At 40.0% G+C, this 16,292-nt stretch overlaps 1 protein-coding gene across 1 annotated transcript in view; it reads right to left on the reverse strand.

Moving 5' to 3' along the window:
- The window catches only part of PTER (phosphotriesterase related), a gene marked incomplete at both ends in the record, with an annotated part of 30,912 nt that extends 15,752 nt beyond the window's left edge, over positions 1-15,160 (reverse strand). Inside the window, 8 exon segments of the mRNA XM_080717209.1 lie at positions 12,890-12,911; positions 12,914-12,935; positions 12,939-13,062; positions 13,760-13,796; positions 14,411-14,520; positions 14,568-14,695; positions 15,019-15,054; positions 15,056-15,160. Of these exon segments, the coding sequence (XP_080573335.1) occupies positions 12,890-12,911; positions 12,914-12,935; positions 12,939-13,062; positions 13,760-13,796; positions 14,411-14,520; positions 14,568-14,695; positions 15,019-15,054; positions 15,056-15,160 (584 nt within the window).
- Positions 15,161-16,292: the final 1,132 nt, after the last annotated feature.

Below are 16,292 nucleotides of genomic sequence, written 5' to 3' on the forward strand. Positions count from 1 at the left end.
CTGTTTGCGTCCATGTTTGATGACATCACAGGAAGGAATGATGTCACACTTTCAATATTATGACTTAAGTGTAGGTTTAAGCAAAAGGAACAGATGGCTGCAAGAGAGAAACACCCTTGCTTAATTTAGATTAAAAATGAGAAGTTGGCTCTGAATTGCAAAGTGTAATTAAAATGTTATTTTAAAATACATTTCACAGTTTATACATCCTAGGAAGAGCTTTTTACCATATGAACTTTCCAGCTGCCATGCAGCACAAGAGAGGTTGCGTTTTTCATGTAAGGAGATACACAGTGCAGGGAATGATGGCATTGGGGAGAGCGAAGATAAATCTCATGGATGTGGCAATCCTATTTGTTAAAATGCCACATTTCATGTGAGTGGTGTCAGCGTCATGAAAAATTGCTTTAGAAAAAAATATCACTGGTGGAAGGTTTTAGTGGGTAGAACGGTCTGGGTGGAATACAAGACGTGTGTCTTCTTTCACTCTGGCATCTGCATGTCAGCCCAGATGTCTTTGTTAAAGAGTGCAAATTGGGAGAGCCAACAAATATCAGTTACCGCCACAGAGTAACTGCATTTTATTAAGCACTGTTTATGTATATGAAGAAGTTTAGCTGCATCTCACTTCATCAAATGTGTGCCTGGTTTTCTTTCTCCCCTCTCCCCTCTCCCCTCTCCCCTCTCCCCTCTCCTCTTTTCCCTCTCCCCTTTCTCTTCTCTCCTCTCTGTCCCCCCTCTCTCTTTCTCTTCCTCCCCCTCCCTCTCTTTCCCTTTCTTTTTAAATAAGCTCCACATTGAGAGAAAACCCATAGTAAGTGATAGTAGGAAGAGAAATTTGCACAGCACTTCAAGGGTTAAAATTATTTTTTTCTTAACCACTTTAACATATAGCAAACAGGCTTGGAGGTTTAAGTAACTTGCTGAAGGCCACAGGGCAGCTAAGTGCTAAGGGTCACACCTGCCTCTAGTGTCTTCTTTTTCTCCATTGTCCCTCATGGACATGAATCTGGATTGCATTATTGAAAGAATAGCAGTGGCCATTGCCATTGTCATAAAAAAATGTACTCAAGGTTTGTGTCAGTGAATACTCCTTACGTGGCAATGCGTATTTTATATAACATATATACACATATATACATATATATTTGTTTATTTGGCAGTACTGGGAATTGAACCCATGGGGCATTCTACCACTGAGCTACACCCTTAGCACTATTTTATTTTTAATTTCAAAACAAGATCTAGCTAAGCTAGAACACACTGGCCTCAATCCTGCGATCTTCCTGCCTCAATCTCACAAGTACTGGGATTACATGTGTGCACAACCTGTGCTTGTTGATAATGCATATTTTTATGTAAAATGTATTACCTGTATTCACATATACATATGCGTGGCTATGATGACATTTTTAAGGGCATCAAGATTTTCTATTTTTTTTAATCTTGTGTCATAGTGAGAAGAGAGGGCATTCCACTGGATTAGTAACTGGGAAAGGGGAAATGTTATTAGTTAATGTTTTCTATTAAAAATTCTCGCTTGCTTATCAGGCCTCTCCTTTGTTGCCTGAACTAATTTCTTTAATTTCTCACTGTGGATCTGGGTCAAAATGACTGGGCTAAGCTGCTTTTATTACACATTCTCTGCACACTGTAAATACTATTCAGTGCACATACATTCTTCTCAAGGTATTTTGTATTTTATATATACAGTGCATATATATGTATATATAATCTTCATAATGAATTGTTAAGAAATACGGCACTGCACTCGCAGGATCTTAAATGTGATAAACCATTCCCTGTGCATAACATTCCAATTATTCTTCTTAAGAATGCTACTATGCTATTTAATCACATAAAGATGTTTTGTTCAATTTGCATTTGCCAAATACTTGCTTGGAATTGTTTTTGAATGACTTCATATCAATTCACTAGTATTTATAGGAATTAAAAGTATACAGTTCCAAGAACACCACATAATTATTTTTTGTGGCTTTTCAAAGACAACCTTAAGGTTAAAAGTCATCAGCATTATAATTCAATAACCATTCTGAAGGCAGAGAGTGGATCATTCTCTGTGTACAACCCAGTGTCTGGTATATACATATGGTAATTAGTCACTCAAATATTTGTTGAATGAATGAATGGATAAATGAAGAGATATTCTACTCTCTTATTTAATTAAAATTATGAAAATGTGTCAGAATTGTTCTTTTCAAGAGCTGGGCAGATTTGACTTGAATGATCAGAGAAAAAAAGAATAAAACGTGTTATTGGTCCAGTCTCTGAGTTTTCTTTTGTTATTATATTTCAAAAATCCTTGGGTCAAATTCCTTTACCTTGCCAGGGAGCAATTAATTATTGTGCCCCTAATCAAACTTTAGGGCCTAGATTCCCATCAAAGCCCTTTGGTTTATTAAATAACTAAGAAGAAAAAATATTTAGACATAGCACCTGTCCAGTGCCCTCCAGGGAGGACAGAAGTTTAATCAGTAAGTAGTATACAAATATCCACCAGCCATGCTGTTTTGCCAAGTTTTCATTGGTAATGAAAGAATTTTGTTATAAAAATACTGGCATCTATTCTCATAGCACATTAAGGGCAGAGCCTCAGCTGGGTGTGGTTGCACATGCCTGTAATCCCAGTACTTGGGAGACTGAGATAGGCGAATCACAGGTTTATGGCCAGCCTCAGCAACATAGGGAGGCCCTCTCCTACTTAGTGAGACCCTGTTTCCAAATAAAAATATATAATGGGACTGGGGATGGAGCTCAGATACAGAGCCTCTGGGTTTAATCCTCAGTGACAACACACACACACACACACACACACACACACACACACACACACACACACGGTAGGTAGAGATTCCTTGAAGATAAATGACACGTATCTGAGGAGTGTTTACTCACACACATACGTAGCCTATATCAGACAATGTAGACATATTGATGGAGTTTTAATAGGTAGTAAAATTATTGTAAATGATCAAATGGTGGAAAGGCCCATGGATCCAGAGCCCTAAGAGGAATGCAATAGCTGTTGCTATTTTCCAATCCGTGTTGACTTTGGGTGGCTTTAACTGCCAAGGGCATACCCTCCCTCCATTTCCCTGAGGGGTAAATTCACAGCAGTCAACTGGCTCTTCAACAGGCCCCTGTTTCTTCAAGAGAACAGATGGTGAGGGGCGGGCCTTGACACAGAAGCAGATTTATCTTGTCAAGCTGTTATGTCCTGGTAAATGACCTTAAGCAGGTCACAAGTGGTCACATGACAGCGGTATGGTCCAGAGGTCCCCTGGGGTGGTAATGGACTTTCATTAACTCTTTCTTCTAAGCGTCCTCACTGTCCCTCTTGGATAGCTATGTAGCCAATTGCTGTTGTAGTATGGTGTGTGTGTGTGTGTGTGTACATATACAACTGCACAAATCTTAATAAAGATTATACATACTTTAAAAATATGTAGCTGCCGGGCATGGTGGCGCATGCTTGTAATCCCCGCGCTTGGGTGGCGGAGACAGGAGGATCGTGCTGGTTCAAAGCCAGCTTCCCTGGCTTAAGAGACCCTGTTTCCAAATAAAAATATAAAATAGGTCTGGGAGTGTATCCCAGAGAAGGGTTTCCAGGAACCCCAGTATCACCAAAAAAAAATAAATAAAAATAAATACAATAAAAAATAAAAATATGTAGGTGCTTCACTATCTGGACATGCTGAAATATTTTATTATATTCTCAAAAATGATCCCAGGGAGTAATCAGGATGGCAGAGGGACTTCAGATGAAGGAGGAGAAACTCCAGGGGAGCCCGGGGGGGGGGGGTCTGGGAAAGTGAGGGAAGAGGGAGGATGGATGAAGGAATCACTTCCATGGACATTCTGTACATATGTGAGAACACCAGTGTCAATCTCAATATGGGGTGGGGAGGGAGCCGGGGAAAGGCCCCCAAGTTCTGTGTGCATGCATGTCACCGTGACTATGAATCACATTATGATATTAGACTTTAATACACCTATAAAAGTATAAAAATGGCAAAGCACAACTTGGAAGGGAAAAGTAAACTGATTTTACAGGCGGTCAGGGGAGGGTCTGCCCTGCTGGGGAACCCCAGGGCTCTGAATGGGGCCCTGGAACAGAGCCGCCACCTCTCCTGATCGCTTCACCAGGTAACTAACTGGCTGTGGCCTCAGAACCTTCTGCTCTACATCTAAAAAGGCAGAGGTGATTGCTTTTGGGCTTTGTCTTGGGTGGTTTTTAAGGCAGCGTTCTCAGGACGCTCTTCTTTCCCTGTGCCCTCGCCTCTTGCTGCAGGGAACACATACGCCATCCCAGTAAGAGAGCCGAGTCCTCCCCCTTCTGCCCGGATCAGGTGTGTGCGCAGCCCAGGGACCCCAGAGCGCCTGGGAAGGCTGACCTCGGCCCACTCCAGCCCAGCAGCGGGCTCCGGCGAACAGCGCTTCAAAGAGCCCGCTCTGCCGCATCTGTCTCCCTGATTATTTTTTTCCTGTTACTTTATTTGGTTTGTTTTTCCAAATTTACTACTTTTTCTAAGGCTGTTTTCCCTGTTTGCCTCCTGTGGAAATGTTCACACTGCCCTGCCTTTCTTTTTCATGCCCTGGAATCCCTAATAATACACAATATGGGGCAGGATGGGGGGGGGGCTGCTGTGGCAATGGTCACAGGATTTTCTAGTGTGTTCTGAGTATGTCTGATGTCAGGTCAACAATTCCATCGAACCTTAAGTCATCCAAGAGAAAAATATTGAAGTTGTAGCCAATGAAAATCAAGTAACATATCTTTATCATTTAAAAGGAAAAAATGTATGTGTGTACATATATAGTTATATATAGCAGCCATATGTATATATAACATATATATATACATGTACATATATGTTTGTTACTAGGAAATAAGCACTTTACCAATTTATATATCTATCATCTATCTATCTGTCATCTATCGAAAGAATATGTGTTTGTATGAGTGTGTGGTGAATACTGCTGAATGAACCCCAGGTCATTCTATTTCTAGCCCTTTCTATTTCTCCAGCCCTTTTTAAAAATATACTGTGGATTTTATTTTATTTTATTTTATTTTTTAATTTATTTTTATTGGTGCATTGTAATCATACATCACATTGGAATACAAGACTTGAGAAGATATACAAGCACACATCATCCAATTAGCCCTCATCCAATCCCGGTCCCATTCCCTCCCCCTCCCTCGATCCTATGCTTGTTTGGTGATTAACAGTGATACATTTGTTTATGTACCTCCTGAGTTTTAAAGAGGTTCCACCCTCCCCTATCCCATACCCTCTGATTGGTCACCTTAATTGTTAGCTATAGGGCCCTTTCTATAGCTCGACCACTTCCTGTTACTCCTTTCCTCCTAGTTATTGCTAATTAGGGGAAGCATCTGGTTTTTATTTTCTGCGATATTTCTCTGTGCATGCCGCATTGCAAGTACCGATCCCACTCTTGATGGCCCCAGTAGTGGCCTGGCCACCTGGTGGACTGATCCAGACCTTGCTGGCTCCAGCACCGGCCTTGCCTCATGGGAGACCCCGAATCTGGCCTCACTCCTCCAGCCCTTTTGTAATTTTTTGTTTTGAAACAGGGTATCTCTGAGAGGCTCTCTCATTGCTGAGGCTGTCCTGCGGTCCTTCAGTCTCACCCTCCCAATTACTAAAATTGCAGGTGTGTATCACCATGCCCAACAGCAGTTTATATATTATCCAATTTTAGGAGCTAGGAAATATTACTGTGGTAAGAATCAAGGTTTATTTTACAATTTACAATTTACAATGACAGCTCATTTTATATTTATGCCACGCATAATTTTCTAACTTACATACACATCCAACTGTAAACAGATAGGGATAGTAAGATTTTTAAAAAGAAGCAGCTTGAGCCTGTTTCAAGCAGTATGACACAGTAAATGTTCACAGAAAAATTTTCCAAAAGAGTACATATAAAATACTAAATAAAATAGAAAAGAGAAAAACACTTCTTTTTTTGATACTGGGGATTGATTGAACCCAGGGACATTCTACCTCTGAGTTACACCCCCATCCCTATTTTATTTTTCAGCTTGAAGAAGGGTCTTACTAGGTTGCTGAGAGTCTTGCTACATTGAGAGGTTGTTGGTGAACCTGCAATCCTCCTGTCTCAGCCTCCCAAGTACTGGGATTACAGCTGAGCACTACCAAAGCTGGATAAAACCCATGTTTTTAAATGCTTGTTTGAGGAGTTGGAAAATTTAACACCTGCTCAGGAAATACAAGAGGGATGAGAAAATGAGGAACCAGTGGAGACCTAGTAGCGTTGTTTGGACCACATGAGATAAAAGTTTGAGATGAAACATGTGGTGGTCATATTGGGGATATGTACAGGGAGTATTTGTGGGCAAACAGGTGAAGGCTTGGTTCACAGGAGAGTTTCTTGCATTTTGGTGAAACGGAAACAGGTAGAGGGGATAAAGATTCCCTCAAGAATCCATAACCATAAGCTTATACTCACTAGGTTTAGGAGCCAAATTCATAACATCTGTATAAGCCTGACTCCCTCAAGTCAAAATTTTATTTTAGCTGGGTGTGGTGGCAGACACCTATCATCCCAGGACTTGAGAGGCTGAGAAAGGAGGGTCATAGGCTTAAAGCCAGCCCCAGAAACTTGGAGACACCCTCAGAAACCCAGAGAGACCCTGTTTCAAAATAGAAAGTAGGAGCCAGGCATGGTGGCACACGCTTATAATCCCAGCATTCAGGAGGCCAAGGCAGGAGGATCGCAGTTCACAGACAGCTTCAGCTACTACTTAGTGAGGCCCTTTGCAACTAAGTGAGACCCTATTTCAAAATAAAAGAATAAAAATAGGGCTGAGGGTGTAGCTCAGATGTAGAATGCCCCTGGGTTCCATCCCTAGTACCGCAAAAACAAAACAAAACAAAACAAAACAAAAAACCAAAAACCAGAAAGTAGGAAAGTCTAAGGGGTGTAGCTCAGAGGTAGAATGCCCCTGGTTTCAATCCCTAGTTTCATACATCTATGTAATATTTAAGCAGTCACAAAAAGCTTCCCATGATTCCATTTATTGGAGGTGCTTATAGCAGTCAGATTCATAGAGATAGAAAATAGAATGGTGTTGGCCACAGGCCAGGGGCAGTGTGCGTACGTAACACCACTGAATTTTATACTTCACAATGTTTAGGTGGTCATTTTTATGTCATGTGTATTTTTTCACAAATTTAAAAAATAAAATAGAATTTAAAATTGAGTTTTGTCTCAGGCTGGTCATGCCCCCTACCTGCCTACCCAAATCAAACAAAGCAAACAGATATAGAACCAGCAACAACAATAAAAATAGTAATTATTGTCAGCAACAAAAATAATAATATTAATTATTACCTTCCTCTAGTTATCATTTTCCAAGACTTTGAGCTGTCCTTATCATAACAAAATGTAATCTAAGGCACAAGGAACTAATCCCATATGTACGACTCAAGAAGAAACAACAAATTGTATAATTTGCTATCGGAGTTAAAAAGAAAGATAATAGAAATAAGATTTATCAATTAGAAGCTAAATATTAGCCAGGTGGTATATGCCTGTAATCTCAGTACTTGGGAGGCTGAGACAGGAGGATCACAGGTTTGAAGCCAGCCTTAGCAATTTAGCCAGGCTCTCAGCAACTTAAACTCTGTTTCCAAATAAAAAGTAAAATAGGGTTGGAGTGTAGTTTGAATGTAGAATGTTTCTGGATGCAATTCATCACACTACACAAAAATAAATATGGAAGAAGCTAAATATTATGTTTATTAAAGACTGAATTGGAAATATGTTGAAGGAAAAGTAAATAATCAAATTTAACCAAGCAGACTTGGAAAGTAACTAAATAGGACTTAAGTCAAAAAACATTATAAACTGCACAGGTAAAGGATGGATTGATTCTGCTGAAAAAAGAATTCATGAACAGGAAGACAGAACTAAAAAAATTATGGTTCAACAATACAAATCAAAGGAAACGCGAGATGTTAAATGATACCATGATAAGAAGGGCAAAGAAGGTCCTACACACACCCAACTGGAGTTTACAATGCAAATAAAAACATGTAAGGGAGTAGGGAGCAATATTTAGAGAGAGAATGGTTTTATTTATTTATTTATTGGTGTTCAGTATAATACTTTTGAGTTATATCCCCAGCACTTTTTTTATTTATTAGTGGTACTGGGGATGGAACTCAGGGGCATTCTACCTCCAAGCGACACCTCCAGACCTATTTTTTATTCTTTATTCTGAAACAAGTTCTCACTGATTTGTAAAGGGCCTCACTGAGTAGTAGCTGAGGCTGTCCACGAACCACGATCATCCTGTTTCAGCCTCCCAAATGCTGGGATTACAAGCGTGTGCCACCATGCCCTGCTACTTTTTAATTTTTACTTTGGAATAAGGTCTCAATAAGTTGCTGAGGTCCTTGCTAAGTTGCTCAGGCTAGCTTTAAAACTGTGCCCCTCTTGTCTCAGCCTCTCAAATACTGGATTTGCCACACAGGAGGCATGTGCCACCACTTTCAGCTTCAAATAAATGTTTATACTCAAGATTCTAAAGGAATGTCACATACAGAATAAAAACAAATTCATGCTGAGTTAGCATGGTGAAAACGCTGAACACCAGAAACAATGATGTTAAAAGCATCCAGAAAGAAAAGTCAAAGTACTTCAAAGGAAGAAAAACTAGTTTATTTATCAATAGTAACAGTGTACTTCAGTTAAAAATGGAATTTGTATGAAGGGCTTAGGAAATATAACTTTAAATAGAATGATCTCTTTGAATTAATAAATTATATTACGTTATTTATTATAAACAAAGGAATAAGGACATTTTTAGATAATTAAAAGGTAAACATTCCAACACAACTTCATTGGCAGATTGTCAAATGATGTACCGGGGATCAGGAGGGGAATTCTAGAATAAGTATCTAAGATGAAGAGGGAGGTGCAAGCAAAAAGATTGCAAATTGGTTAAGCTAAATAAACATGGACCATTGTGTATGTTTTAAAACAATGGATTAATATTTAATCACAGGGATTAAAAAAAATCAAGCAGACTCAACATCCCAGGCAAAATAGCATATAACTCATATGGTGAGTGGAGCTGAAGGATTTCATAATAACTATATTACTAGGAATAGTGGCAAAAATACTTACTAGACTTTAAGATAGATACATTAGAGATGTTGAGCTTTCCATTGTAATAGAGAATAGAAATAGTATATGAACTTTCCAAAGAAGGGTAAAAATAGAATGATGAGGGGAAATAATTAATAAAAGGAAATCAAGAAAGGAAAATAATAACTATGACCAAAAAATACTAGAAGGCAGTATGAAATAAACTGAGTTTACTTCAAGGACAAATCTGTCTAGATAGGTCAAACCTGAGACCAGCCACGTGATCTTTCTATAGGACACGTCTAGAGCCTTAAGACTGAAGAAAGGAGAGAGTAACAGGAGGAAAATATAAGGGAACAACTAACAAAAAATGTGTCTTTAAGCCAGGCGTAGTGGCGCACGCTTGTAATCCCAGCATTCGGGAGGCTGAGACAGGAGGATCCAGGTTCGCAGCCAGCCTCGGCTACTTAGTGAGGCCCTCTGTAACTTAGTGAGACCCTGTTTCAAAATAAAGAATAAAAAACAGGGCAAGGGGTGTAGCTCGGAGGTCGAATGCCCCTGGGTTCCATCCCCAGACCCGCAAAAAAAAAAAAAAAAAAAAAAGTGTGTTTACATTACATCAACAGCAAATGAGCTGGCCTTCCAAACAAAAAGTATTATTTGCATTACTGGATACCTGGCGGCTCAATACACGTGGGCTGGACGCACGATTTAAAAAGGTATAACAGTTTGTAGACATATAACAATATAGTTTCAGAATGTACGCAGCAAAAGTGGAAATGTGTGCGAGAAGGAAATAAAAAGTCAGCGTTATTGATTCTAATATATTCTAAAAAATCAGTAAATCAAGTAGTCCAACATCAGCAGGCATACAGAATATTTGAGCAACATAATTAACAGTGATAGGCTAAGAGACATACATAAAACTCATATAATAACTGCAGAACACGCTTTCAAGAACCTAAGAGACATTTAGGAAACTTAAAGTCTGTATTAGTGCTATAGCCTTTTGCATGTATGACACACTTCGCAATGTTTAAAAAGCTTTGTTCTAAGTAAGTATGCTATATATATGTATATATACACATTATATATCACACAAAGTAATATATTTTGGGTTGGCCTTTGAAACAGGCCTTGCCGTGCTTCCCAGGTTGGTCTGGAGCCCCTGGGCTCAAGGAGCCACCCCCTCCGCCTCCTGAGTAGCTGGAAACTACAGGCATGTGCCACCATGCCCAGAAACACATGGATTTAAATTTAAATGAAGCTACTCAAGATCTTACAGTCAGTAACCGTCAGGATTTAAAGACTGCTCTGAGGTAGATGTGGTGGTGCATGCCCATAATTTTAGTACTTGGGAGGCTGAGACAGGAGGATTGTGGCTTTGAGGACAGCCTCGACAACATATTGAGACTCTTAGCAACCTAGCAAGACCTGTTTAAAAATAAACCAACAAACAGCAAAAAACAACAACAACAACAACAAAAAACAATGGCTGAGGGTGTAGCCCAGAGATAGAATGCCTCTGGATTCAATCCCCAATACCAAATAAGTAAGTAAATAAATAAATAAATACTCTGTGCAAAGATCCTAGTCTTTACATTATGACACACTCTCTCTCTGACCAGTATTTATTTATTTATTTATTTACTTATTTATTTTTGGTGGTACTGGGGTTCCTGGAAACCCTTCTATCTCCAGGCTACACTCCCAGACCTATTTTATATTTTTATTTGGAAACAGGGTCTCTTAAGCCAGCACGGCTGGCTTCGAACCTGCGCGATCCTCCTGCCTCTGCCTCCCAAGTGCGGGGATTACAAGCGTCCGCCACCACGCCTGGCTTTCTGACCAGTATTTAAACCTGCTGTTTATATCATGAGCAGAGCCAGAAGATTCCTAAAGATCGTCAAGTACTGATCTTGACACTAACCAGTTGCCAGGAAACTTCCTGTAGCTTGATGGTTCTCAGTTTCCCCATTAACACTGGCTTCTCTGTTCTGCCACAACTATAACTTGTTTATTATTTTGTTTTATTTTGTCGGTCTGGGGATGGAATCCAGGGGCATTCATCCTCTGAGCTGCACCCCCTGCCCTTTTTTTTATTCTTTAGTTTGAAACAGGGTCTCACTAAGCTACGGAGGGCCTCACTAAGTAGCTGAGGCTGTCCACGAACCGTGAACCTCTGGTCTCAGCCTCCCAAATGCTGGGATTACAAGTGTGCGCCACCACGTCCAGCTTAACTTGTTTATTTTTATCTGCAGAGGATTTTACAATATTTCTATTAAGTAGCAGCATTTTGCCCAGACATTCTGTAGGTCTGTTCATTTATTAAATATCAGAATGTCAGGGCTGATGATCAGGATTTATCAATCTGTTACCTTGGCTTTATTCCAAAATGAAAGGCAGAAGTAATATTAGTCTTATTGGTACTGTATTAACTTTTTAATTAATGTGATTAAAGGTTTAGAACTGATCTTGGCAACATTGTTAGGTTTGTTCATAAAATTAACAGCAGCTGTTTATGTAGTCACTTGTTTTCCTGTGTCCCTGCACATCTAACAAGATATGTAGGGGTTTGAGTGGTAGACCCCCAAATACGTAACCCTAACCTAAGCCTGGAAGCTCTGAAAGTGGCTTTATTTGGGACAGAGGTCTTTGCAGAGGTAATAAAGGATCTTGAGATGATCTGGATGATTCTGTATCATGAGTAGGCCCTAAATCTGTGACAGAAGAGAAGACACAGACGTAAAGGAGAAGGCCTCGTGTAGGCAGAGGCAGGAACTGGGGCTCTGTGGACAAGCCAAGAGGTGCCCGGATCTGCTTGACGATAGGCAAAAGAAAAGGATGAGCCGGGCGTGGTGGCGCATGCTTGTCATCCCCGCGCTTGGGAGGCGGAGACAGGAGGATCGCGCAGGTTCAAAGCCAGCCGCGCTGGCTTAAGAGACCCTGTTTCCAAATAAAAATATAAAATAGGTCTGGGAGTGTAGCCCGGAGGTAGAAGGGCTTCCAGGAACCCCAGTACCACCAAAAATAAAATAAATAAAAAAAGGATGATTGTGTTCTGCAGCCTTTGGAGGCCGCAGGTCCTATCAGCACTTTGAGTTTGAACTGTTGCCTCCAGAGTAGTGAGAAAATACATTTCTGTTGTTCCAGGATTCCCAATGTGTTGTAATTTTTTGGGGGGAGCTTTAAGAAGCTAACACACCATGCTATTAAAAATATTTTAATACTTTTTACTGATATTTTTATGATTGCATTTTTAAAAATTCTAATGATTCATAAAACAAATAGGTGCTGCAAACATAAGAATTTATATTTCTGGTTTATTTTTAGGGCAAGACCATTGACTTTCCCCTTCCTTATATTTGTAGATAAATTTATCATCCCAACAAGTTGGATTGTCAGTTACTGCACTAACACACCAGGAGACAAAGAGATGAAGTAGACAGTGACATCTACGATGAAGAGTTCTCAAGGATGAAGTCAACTCAAAGAAATGGCAATGAGAAACACCTGGGATACTATCTGCACAGGGGGAACACAGAAATGGAAGCATTGATTATTATTTATGCCCACCATAAAACTTTATAAACACTGTCTTCCAGATTGTAAGTTTCTGTCATTGGTTAGTATTTACTTGATGTGATTACCGATGATTTAAAAATGTAATCATCTATTAATTGTATGGTGGTTTACATCACTTGTAAGAGAGCTGACTTACCTATCAAGGTAGGACATAAGTATCTGGGGATGTCTGCACCTGCTTCTTACAATACCCAGATAGTCTGGAATGGTACCTCTGGATTCTGTTCAGGATGGGTAATAGCAAGACAGTCAACCTGAGCCTGGGCATGAACCGTTGCCTGAAGAATGCTTCTTTCTTTGACTGAGAGCCTTTAGTCAAAGGCCAGGAGTGACCCATTTCTCTAATAACACCATACTTGATACCGCTTCCATCAACCCTATGGAAAATTTCATTAATAAGGACAACAGTAAGCTAAGGAGTAAGGGTGAACATATTTAATCAATTGTAGAATTTATCAACATAAACTCAAGAGACATGAATTAATTCACTTATTTAGACATGCATTTTTAAAAGTGCATTCAACATTCAGTTAATATTGGTCAACAAGAAAAATATTTTGCTGGGTGAATAGAAAATTTAACAAGTTATTCTAAAATAAAATAATATTCAAAATTAGATAATGTCTTATTGTGATTATTTAGCAAGAAATTCACAGCCCTAGGAAGCAAAAGGGGAAAATGACTTTATTAGAATATATTCAAATTGGAAAAAAATAAATCTATAATTCAATCTGGGAACAGTGTCTATGAATTGCAATGAATCTGTGTCAGCTCTATCAAGTAATTCCCAACTTCTCTTATTCGGTCCCTTACCCTACTCTACAGCATAGAAAATTCACAGGATGCAATGTCTGATTATACATTTTAGTTCATGTGCACCTTAACTACTAAGGTTTGACAAACAGATAATCAACTTCACTATCAACTTCATCTTTAAATAACAGAAGTAGACTTAAATAAAATCCTGATTAGATAATAATAGAGATAAAAATTAAATACAAATTACCTGGTCCTTCGCAAAGACTCCAGATGACACTCTATGCCTACAAACAAGCAATGGGAGAAACATGACTGTGTGTATCAGTGTGTAAACGGATTCATGTAAAAAGAGATCACACCACGTGCAGAAAAGCTTTGCAGTTTATTTTTTCATTTTTGTTTGTGAAAGTTTTCCTTCTTTCTGCCCATGCTTGCTTCAGGCCATATTATGTCAAGCGCAGGAGGATGATTTTCTCCCACTCCTCCTGTTTTATGAAACGAGAAGGGAACATATTTGCGAAAGTGCCAAGTCTCTGCCTGCCAAGTTTCACCCTACAGTGAATTTTCTTCACTGGTTATTATAAAAATCCAGGAAAAATAATCAAGGCTGTATAACAGAAGCTTAGAATGGAAAAGTGAGGTTTACAAACAGACCTTGGCGCCACTTCTGACATATCCAGGTCTAAGTATCAACATGCAGGGTTTTCAGTGATCAGTGCACTAAAACTCTCCTCCATCAGTGCTTTTCTTTATGAAACAAAAGGTTATTAATTTGGGTCCCAATTGGCAGATACATCTCTTTACCAGCTAGCAAATTTTGTAGCATGCCAAGCTACCTCAGAGCCAATGGTATTTACAAGCTTTGGGCTATTTTGTCAAAGAACTTAGAGCTTTATACCTGATCCATTGACATGGCTCTGATTTCTGAAGCGCGAGCTGCATCCAGCTCCAGATGTGATGTGGACGCCGGTCTGTTCTGTAAGCCACTTCAACATCTGCATGACCCTCCTGAATGCAGGAGCGGTGTTTTCCCCCACGACACTTCCATCCTGTACTTTAAACACAATTCTTCCCTTTCGGCTTCTGTCTCCTGATTAAACTGACAAGTCTCTTTATGGGAATAAGTTTTTTTTTTTTTCCCCTGAATCCAAAATAAGTTTTTCATCATGATAGCTTCCTTAGAGATAGCTGTTAGGAAATACAGGGATAAAGGAAAAACACAGCTTTATAGACCAGAACAGGCTCTTTAATTGGAGTGGAGGCTGGGAGGGGACTGAGAGTCAGGAGCCTCTTCCTTACAGAGCAGAGGCTTTTTATGGGCGTTTAGAAGGGAGAAGGGCGATGTAGTTGTGAATTTCTCTGATTGGTGGTTTCACAGCAGCCCAGGACAGGTAAATTTATGAGGCTGGGGGCAGGGGGCTGGTTAAAGGTATTTCCCCATTTCCAGAAGTCCTTTTTTCTCCACCTCCTCCAGCCAGACCTCAGAGCCAGGCCTCCAGTGCCCACAGTAGCTTCATGGCCTGGGGGAGGTGAAAGGGCAACAGCTATCAAAGGTCATTCTCAAATGCTCATGGGTCAGGGGACAGCTCAGTTTGCTCAGTGCCACCAGACTCCAAAGAGTTTGCACTTTCCCACTTAAGACAGCCATTTCTGATGTGTATGGTGGTCCATGCTTGTAATTCCAGGTCTTGGGAGGCAGAGACAGGGGGATTGCAGGTTTGCAACTTAGCAAGGCCCTCCACAACTTAGTAAGACTCTCTTTTAAAAAATAAAAAAATAGGGCTGGGATATAGCTCAGAGGTAAATGCCTCTAAGTTCAATTCTGAGAACCGGAAAGGGAGAGAGAGAGAAAGAGAGAGAGAGAGAGAGAGAGAGAGAGAGAGAGAGAGAGAGAGAGAGAGAGAGAGAGAGAGAAGCTCTCTAAATGCTCTAAAACACATGTTTTCTAAATGCTCTAAAACACATGTTTTCTGGGAAAAATAAAATTGTTATCAGAAAATCTAACACCTACATATCCTGTGTGTAAGGGAGAAGAGCTGTGACTGTACATCTGAGTAAGAAAGAGAATCAATGAGACTAGAGATACGGCCTCACTTATCACCCTGTCAAAGCTGGAGTGTGTCCCCATGTGTCTCTGAGTGCCGTGTGTGTGATTGCATGGGCCCCACCACATCCACGGAAACTTCTCAGCCCGCTTTAGTCTCAGCCTTATACCAGAACTATTGCTTGACATTCAGTCCACATTTATTTTTGACCGATTTTATTTCATTAATGATACCAATGCTTTCTTGGATAACTCAATAACAATTAAAAATAACAAAACCTCTTGTCAGGTGTAATGTTGCAGACCTGTAATCCCAGTAATTGAAGGCTGAGACAGGAAGATAGCAGCTTCAAGACCAGCCTCTGAAACTCAGTGAGATGAGACTTTCAGCAACCTAGCAAGGCCTTGTTTCAAAACAAAACAAAACAAAACAAAACAACAACAGCAAAAGTGTTGGGGTGTAGCTCGGAAGTAGAATGCCTGAGTTCAATCTTCAATACCACACACACACAAAAGAAAGCACCAAACTAACAAAAACAAAGCCTCTTTCCTGTTGGAGGGTGGATGCCAGTGGCAGCATGGTGGAGCACTTGCTTAGGCTCTGGGCTCAATCACTAGCTCTGCACAGATAAACAAAACCAAAACCCACGACTCTTCATAACCGATCATTCACAGTAAACCAGCCACCTGTCAGCACCGTTTCACCATCTCAGCTCAACTACATGTACTGAGGCTA

Source organism: Muscardinus avellanarius (assembly GCF_963383645.1).
Source record: "Muscardinus avellanarius genome assembly, chromosome: 20".
NCBI lineage: Eukaryota > Metazoa > Chordata > Mammalia > Rodentia > Gliridae > Muscardinus > Muscardinus avellanarius.